The sequence below is a fragment of the Desmodus rotundus genome, chromosome 6 (genome assembly GCF_022682495.2).
Source record: "Desmodus rotundus isolate HL8 chromosome 6, HLdesRot8A.1, whole genome shotgun sequence".
NCBI lineage: Eukaryota > Metazoa > Chordata > Mammalia > Chiroptera > Phyllostomidae > Desmodus > Desmodus rotundus.
Window position 1 is genome coordinate 146131112 of NC_071392.1, and position 8415 is coordinate 146139526.

The 8415-nt window shown below is 53.2% G+C and overlaps 1 protein-coding gene across 8 annotated transcripts in view; it reads right to left on the reverse strand.

Moving 5' to 3' along the window:
- Window positions 1-3040, reverse strand: part of EBF1 (EBF transcription factor 1) — a 381178-nt gene extending 378138 nt beyond the window's left edge. For 3 of the 8 annotated variants that reach the window (XM_053927370.2, XM_053927369.2, XM_053927367.2), the window contains exon 1: window positions 2089-3040. In XM_053927370.2, coding sequence (XP_053783345.1) covers window positions 2089-2222 — 134 coding nt within the window. In that variant the 5' untranslated portion in view covers window positions 2223-3040. The remainder of the gene's footprint in view (window positions 1-2088) is intronic. The other 5 variants (XM_053927374.2, XM_053927372.2, XM_053927371.2 and 2 more) reach the window with 2 other exon arrangements.
- Window positions 3041-8415: the final 5375 nt, after the last annotated feature.

The window sequence follows — 8415 nt, forward strand, 5'->3', positions numbered from 1 at the left end:
CCAAAGACGCAGAGTTAGACGGCTTAGCGGGACACGGACTCGCGACCCCTTGTCACCCCGTACGCACGCGCCTCTTCTACCCGCCCCCCAACGCCCAGTGGGCGCCCCCACGCCGTCTCCCGCGCCCCGGGCCCACCCGACGACGGAATGTGCTTGTTGTCGCGTGTCCTGTCCTCCACGCGGAGCACAGGGCGCGCCCCCCGAACTCGCAGAAGCGCTGTGAAAGTTCTGTTTGGGTGTTGCGCAGGAGGTAAAATGCTGTAAGCATTTACTCCGACCTGACGCGCGCTACGTGGGGAGAAAGGAAGGTGGCCCTGGAGGAGGTGAACCCGCGTTCGCGGAATAAAGCGCTTCATTGACAACTTAGAGGGGCATGGGAATTTGGTACCCGCTACCCCCGTGAATCTTCCGTCTCAGCTCTGTGGGCTGCTGAGAAGCGATGGGGAACATGCTCAGCTGCTTGCTGCTGCAGCCATCCTTCAGGAAACCTCGTGAGCCCCTGCCAGCCGCGGGTGCCCAGCCTCCGAAAGCCACATTCCCCAACCCCTCCACCCCACCCAGCAAAGCATGTGGAGAAAAGGGATCTAAGGGTGGAACCCAGAGCTGTCAGGGGTGGTCGCTGTGGGAAAGGGAACTGAGGTGTTTTGTTTTGTTTTGTTAAAGATCTGTCCTGACAAACTTTCGCTGTTCCGCAGAAATCCTCACACTCATTCCGAAATCGTAAGGACCAGGGCTGTGTGCTGAGCGCTCCCACCCGGGGCTAGAGGCTGGGCCGCCAGGGGCACGGGGCGGCGGCCACTGACAGCCCGACCTGCCCAACTCAGGCGCCCGCACTCACACGCACGTGTCACACACATACACACACTTTCACTTCGCGCCCAGTTACCCAACTCACTCTCACTACCTACCACCCCCATCTTTATACTCAGTGGGGATGGAAACAGTGTTAGGGACACTTGTCCGCAGCCCAGAGAAAATGAGGATGATGTAATTAGTCATCTTCCTCCTTCCCCTTCCGCCCTCTGAGTCCGATAAGGCCTGGGGCCGCCAAATCTCCCACTCCCCCAAGCCCAGCTGGTGGCCTGGGTGTGGGAGGGGGGGAGTGCGGGGGAGGCCATTTCTCACCTGGGACCTGGAGTCCCCAGAAAAAGTGGCGAGGGTGTCCCAGAAAGTTCCCCCGGTCAATCTCCAAGGGCAGTGCCTGCAGGCAACAGTCTAGCATCCCAGAAGCTGGCAGTGGGAGAGGGGCTAGAAGGGGACCGTCGAGACAGAGGGTGAGAAAGACTTTTAGGAGATGTCAGAATGAAAGTTGGGAGTTGCTGTTCTTCGAGGTGGACCAAGAAAAAACTGAAAGCTAAGAGAGGGAGGGAGGGAGAACAAGATAGGAGAAATAAGAGAAGATCCTGGGGTGAAATGGAGAGAGAAAAGAGGAGAAAAATTGGGTAAAGGAAGGAAAAAGAAGAGGGAGAAGTGAAGAAAGAAGAAGAAGAAAAGAATGAAGAAAGGGAGGAAGGAAGAAAGAGAAGGAGGGAAGGGAAAAGAGAAAAGGAAATGAAGAAAGGAGAAAGGAAAGCAGGAAGAAAAGGAGGGAAGAGAGGAAAGGAGGAAAGGAATGAAGATAAGAAAGTTTCAAAAAAGGGAAGAAATAAAAGGAGGCAGGAAAGGAACGAAGGAAAAAAAGGAAGGACAGAAAGAAAAGAAAATAGAAAGAAAAAAAAAAGAGGAAGGAAGGAAGGAGAAAAGGCAGCCAGAAAAGAAAGAGCAGTCATAAAAACAGATATCTAACATCATGCTAGTGAGACGCCTCTCGCCTCTTCTGGCTTAAAAACAAAATGAAAACAGTCACAGACCAGGCAGAGGAGAGTGCCGGCAAAGCGTGGGCTCCTCGCTTGGAGCTCCCGGCCCTCCGGCCGCCGGCGACTGTGGCAGCGCGGCCGGGAGCGCGGAGCCCGGGAGGCGAGCAAAGCGGAGTGGCGGACGGATGAGCGCGGCCAGGCCCCGCAGCGCTCGCTGCCGCTGCCGCCACCGCCTCCCGGCTCCTCTGCCGGCGACTCGCCTCCCCGGCCGCGGTCCCCGAGCGGTACCCACCTCTGCGCCGCCGTGTTGGCGTCCAGCACCCCGGCGCCCTGCATCCACGTCCGCACCGCGTTCATGCCGCTGCCCAGCGGCTCTTCCTTCATGCTGCTTCCACTCCGTTGGATGCTTTCCTGAATCCCAAACATGAAAACAACCTTTTCTTGTGGAAAATCTCCTCCCCCTTGAAAATATTTAAAAAAAAAAAAAAAAAGGGAAAGAAAAACGCCAGCCAGAGATTTTTTTTTTTTTTTGAGACGATGAACTCGCGCTGGAAGATCAAGGCGGGCTAGAAAGCAAATTTTTTAAAAAATGTAAACCGTCGCTCAAAACTGAGCGATAACCTGAAAAAAAAAGAGAGAAAAAAGAAGGGAAAATCCAACGAAAAGACCAAAATAAAAAAAATGAGATGTATGCTTGGCTGTTGGGGGTTGTTTGGTTGGTTAATTTTTGGTTTGGGTGCTTTTTTTTTCGCTGGTTTTTTTTTTTTTTTGCTTTTTTTTTTTTTTTTTGTAATGATCACAGGCCGGTGGAGGGCAGGAGGGGCTGGAGTTTCCTTTTGCAGAGGTACCCTTCACTTGAAGAAGCAGGAAGAAAAAAAAAGCCCTGATGGCAATTTAAGAAACAATAGACTCAACTCGCGCTGCCGGCTTTGCTACTTCAAGTGTCATTTTCCACAACCAGGCAAGTTTTTTTCCTCTCTTTTTTTTTCCTCCTTCTCTCCCAACCAAAGATGTTTCTTTCCTTCAGTGCGTGTAGATGAGGAGGACGCTGGTTGCCGTAGACAGATACACCAGAGAGGGAGATTGGGGTGGGGGGAAGGGGGGAGAGAGAGGGAGAGAGGAAGGGGGGGGAGGGAGAGAGAGAGAAAGAGAGAAGGAGAGGAGAGGGAGAAAGAGAGGGGTGGACCCTGCTGGATGGAAATTCTGTTTTCTCCTTGCTAAAATAGAAGTGATTTGCAGGCTTTCCCTATGGAATCCAGTTTGACTCTCCCCAGAGCTAAACACAGGCACACTAACCCCAAAGGGAGGAGGCGGGACCCGCTCCTCACAGGCCCGCCCCTTCATTTGCATAACGTCATTCTTCCGCCTCGCCGCAGCCAATCGCAGCTCAGGAGCCTACTGGCTCGCAGTGCAGGGCCACGCTCCCTCATTAACATCTCTCTCCCAGCGGCTCCCGGGAGCCGGCCAAAGTTCCTCGTAAAGTGGGGAGCAAAGGATCCCTGAGCTCCTGCGTGGAGCTGGGGAGCAGCGGGGCTGAGCAGGGCAGAGTCGGGCTGGAGAAGGGGGACAGAAGGAAAGGGAGGGAGATACTCTTCTTAAGGATTTGAGCTGGGATCCGCATCCTGGCCATTGCGGTCTGTTTAGCATCCTCGCCGCACCCTGAGCGCGCTGGAGGCGCACAGGCTGCCCCTTCCCAGGGCGGATACCGCGTCCTGCTCTGCTGTTCTGGGACGTCGGGGGCAAAGTGAAGGAGACGGGAGATCCCGGGCAGAAAAAGCAGGATGCACGTCCCAGGTGCCCACCTCTTCGCTTTGAGGAAGGGGTGGTGGGGTGGAAAATGGGTGATGGAGGTTGGGGCTGGAAGCTCGCGGAGGGCACTGCCTTCACGCTGGGAGGGGAGTGGGGGACCCGGGCTCTCCCCCTAGTCTGGCCTCAGAAACGCTCTCACTTGGACGCTAGCCTTGAGGCCGCAGGCGTTAGAGGCACTGTTCTCAAATGCTCAATTCTCTCCAGTAATCCGAGGATAAGTAAACGGCGGGACGAATGTTCTCCCTGGAGCTGTGTCCCGATGCGTTTTAAAATCGACTCAGATTCGATCCCCAGCCCTTCAACCCCGCCCCAAAGTAGTCTTCCTCAGAGTAACTACCAAAGCAACAACGCCGCTTTTGATTAGTTGTTTATTTGGTGTAGGGTTTCTCTCATCCTCATTCTTTTTGTTAAAATGGAGGGGGGGGTGCTTGAAGAAACCCTCCCCAACTTAAGCCCCTGCCTGTGTCAAGACAGAGGCGGAGGGAAGAAGAAATGGTCTCCTACCTCAGACCTTTGGCATATATGCTTGTGGCTGGCAAAGGAAATAACTAGATGTTTCTAGGTAATGTGCCCCATCATTTTTTAGCAGGTTGTAACCTCTAATAAGCACATGGTGAACTTCTGTTTCATTGCCCTCAAAGGAACTCCCTGACTGCAGCCAAATCTGCTAAGGACTCCTTCGGGGAAATTGTTTGCCAGAAATCCAGGTCCCTGTTCTGCTGGCCTTGCTTGGCCCTTTGATTTAGGAAGCTCATGGGGTCAGTGATGGAAAAGTACACATGCCCATGTTGAAAGGGATGGAGACAGGCAAGAGTTATTCTTTGTACTCTTGGCAGAGCAGGAAAGTGGGAGCCACTTCCTGATTCCAAAACTAGATGATATTCCAGGCCTGTGGGTACATGGCTGCTGTCCCCAAACACTGTTTTATCTCTTACTCACAAAGCCTCCCAGCTCTCATATCATTTAATTGGAGCCACTAACATGCTAATCACTTTCCCTGGTACCATAACAATGCCATCTCTTCCAAGACTCTCCTGAAGAGATCTATCTGATCCATCATGATGCCCACAGCATCTACCAGAGTTCCTGGGACACAGTAGGTGCTCAAGAAGGATGTGTTGGTGCAGAGAATTGAAGGGTTATAGGTTTGTAGGGAGGAGAAAGAGGAAGTTGGACCTTCTCCATCTGCTGAAAACTTCCCAAAACAATAAGCTTAACCTCCAGGCCCAAAGATCCTCAATGAGCCAATCTCTTCCCCTGCCTGCTCTGAGGGGATCCTTCAAGGGAAAGGGACTAGGAAGCAGAGGCCACTGTCCTATGATTGAGTCCCAGATAGTCCTGGCATAAGATCCAGGCCTCCCTCTCCTTAATTGCATGAGTCTCTATTTTACTCTGCAGTAAACAGTATTCAGGACTCCAAGTGGGGTCTGGTGAGGTACTTACCCCTGTGATAGGGAATACACAAGGGGAGACAAGTTCACTGCCAAAGGGAGGTGGCAAAGGTGCTAGAGAAAGGAGAGATCCAGCCACTCTGAGGACCAGGATCAGTGTGAGGATTTCTGGGGGAGGAGGGGTCGAGGAGAATATAGTAGCACTCCACAAATGATGTATTTGTTGAGGGGTCTGAAGCTGCCCGATTCAAAAGAGAAATTGGTTCCAAGAATGAAGCTTTCAGCAGCCCAATTCCTGCCCCAGAGCCAGTCATCTCCAAGAACTAAGTAAGAGGGAGCAATCTCCACATCTGCCAGGCCATAGAAGGAGGGAAAATAAAAGGGGGCAAGAATCTTTTGCTACGACTAATTCCCTCTGTGTGGGGGCAGCAGAGGCCTCAGCTGGGGTGGCAGGTGTACTTTATTTTAATCAAGCAGAGTGTATCCATAGCTTTTCTTCTGGTGTCCTTGCGCTTTCAACCTGGCTTTCTCGCCCTGTAAGAAATGTTTAAGAAGGAGACTAAAGAGAAGGTAGAAAAGAGACAGACAGGGATGACACCCAGGCCAGCAGAACCCTAGCTTTCAGTGAATTTCCTCTAGTGAATATTGAACTTACCACTACAATTTTAAACTTGGAAAAATCCCTTCAACACCTGTCAGTTCCTGGCGTAAGGTTAGCACCACCTCCAGAAGGCACAGCATGCCTCAGGAGTGAGGGGGGGAAGGGTATAAAGTATGTACTGACACTAGTTTCATCCTTTTTACATTATATCACATCTCAGGAGAAGAGAGATACTGTATGCCCAGCGCTGCCCAGGCTGTTATATGTATAATATGACTTTAGGGTAGTTTATAACAATAATCCCCATCCCCACTCATCAGCCTAATCATATGGGAAGGTGGGGTAGACTTGCAGATTTTCAGGCCTTACACAGCAAAATGGGTTTATTTGTAGAAGGAGCAATTGGAAAGGCTTGACATTTGCTCCTGGAGTTAAGTCTCCAGCTGAGCTCAGTTTCTTCCGTAGTGGAAGTGAGCCTCCCCCAATCCCTCCTTCTCAATTGTTCGAAACACTGGACAGGGATGCCCAGCCCTCGGGTCTCCCTGGCTGGAGGGAAGCTCAGGCCCAGGAAGTAAGCCACTACCGAACTCAAAACCTTCTCATTCTTGGCTATCCCATCCTTCTTAAGACACAGGGAAATCAATTCCCTTTCCTGAAGGGCACCAGTCCACGCGGAAACTTACCGGGGTGGGTGCAGGTGGAAACACACCAGCCCTCCGAAATAGCAGAGGCAAGGGAAATACAGCCGGACTAGGACTGGCGGGGAGGTCCCAGGGAAAGAGCCATCTTCTCTGCTCGTCTGCCCCCAGGAGGCCAGACTCGAGAGCTCTTAAAAATTCCCTCCATCTCCGTTTCCCTTAGGAAGACGCGTCCCCAGAAGGGGCCACCTATACCGGGAAATGTACTCTTCCGTTTGCCGCTAGCCAGAGACCGCGGAAAGGGAGACCGGAGGAAAGACACCTGCTTCAATGCCGAGAAGAACGCAAAGGGAAAGATGGGGACGAGGAAGGCCAAAGGCGCACAGTCTCTCTGCACGCCGCCCGCGCCAACGGTGTCTACTGGCAGCCTGCAGTTGTGGCCGCGGATGGGCAGAGGCCAAGGCAGCGCTTCCCTCAGGAGAGGGGTTAGGAGTTGGAGGCAGCCGGGAAACCTTGGGAAAGTGAGAACTTGACTGCAGCGCAGCTCCACAGGGGCCCGTGAGCGGCACCCAGACACAGGAGGGATGGCAGGGCAACAGGGTGACCCGCAGGCAAAACCCTGCCCATGCCCCTGCCCCTGCCCCTGCCCCTGCAGGACCTCTCTACCCGCCGCCTTCGGGGAACGCGTAGGAGCCCCAGGACAAGGTTGCACCGGACATCTGTCTGTTCCTCCTCCTTGCTCTCAGCCATCTCTGCCAAGTGGCAAAGGAAAGAGGGCCTTTCCCCGACCTGATCCCAGTTTTCCACCCCCCGTCCCTCCAACGCTTCAGAGAAGTTCCCCTTTGCTCGCCCTGTCTGACCGACACTTCCAGCCCCTGGGAGCGCACCTCTCCCTGTAGTACAGACAGGAAAACCGAGGCCCAGGAAGTGACAAAGATAGCCACAGGCAGCTAAGAGAGAGCAGGCATACAACACCGTGGGGATAAGTCTGAGGCTTGGGAGCCCCTAAATCTGCCTAGGAGAAGGGCTTGGGGCAAGAGGTTCGAGCAAACCTTTCCCGGAGCAAGCCTGACGACTCTCTTGGGTTTCCCCTGGGCGGTCCCCAGATAATAATAGATCTCATTTGCTGAAGGCTTTACGGGCATAAATTCACTGAATTCCCACAACAGACCAAGAAGGCAGGTAAGATTACCCGTTTTACAGGTGAGGAAACTGACGCCCTGTGGTTGAAATGAATCAACCTGTGCAGGACCACTCTAAAGTCGCCGCGCCAAAATTACTCCAGAGCCTGAGTCCTTAACCTTGGCTCCAAACCACTCGATCAGCGATTGCACCCATCTCCCGCATTTACCTGGTGCTTGCCCCGCAACATTCATAGATCCCTTTAGCTCTCAAGCCCCTGGGTATCCCGATGACAAAGGAGCTTGGGTGCAAGTTGCCTCCTGAGGGCAGGCAGCAGACGGGAGAGAGGAGGGGGAAAGGGCCGCGCAAAGTCCTAATTAGAGGACTGGATGCGCATCCCTGTGGTCAGATGTGGACGCTTGACCCTCCTAGCCTCCAGGGACAGGCTGCGCCAGGGTCCTGTCAGCTCCAGCCCTGGCTCTGCCACATTTTGTTACGTGAACTCCAGTCATCCGCTTCTTCCACTCCTAGCTGAGGTCTTAGAGCTCCAGGCGCAGGCAAAGTCGCCTAATTGAAATAGACTAAACACAAAGACTTTGCGGGGATGCCTGCGACACCCATCAGAGGGCAGAAATCTGGACATCTGCGAATGTGCTTTAATGGAGGAAGACCATATGGCCTTGGCATTTCCATAAACAGCTAAAAGCTAAAGTTTTTCTGAGCGGAAAGAATACAGTTAAGTCAGGACACTGCCAGAAAGTATCTCCCCATCAAAGGGTATCGCAGGGCACGACCGTACCCTCACCCTGGCCCTTCCCCACAGCCCTCCAAACCGCAGGATTGGAGAATAATCAGGGAAGAGCCCTTGCTCTCCCCCTTGGCTGAAGGAGGCTCCAGGGTGGGAGAAGGGAGCTACAGGCTGTTTGGAAATTAGCATCCCTCCAATAACGCAAACCCGTGTGCAAGAAACTGAGGCCAGCGAACAGTTGGAGGAGGAGGCCTGTTTGCTTGTGGGGAAGTGGGAGAACAGCGGCAGTTTAACACAGAAGCTTGAGTTG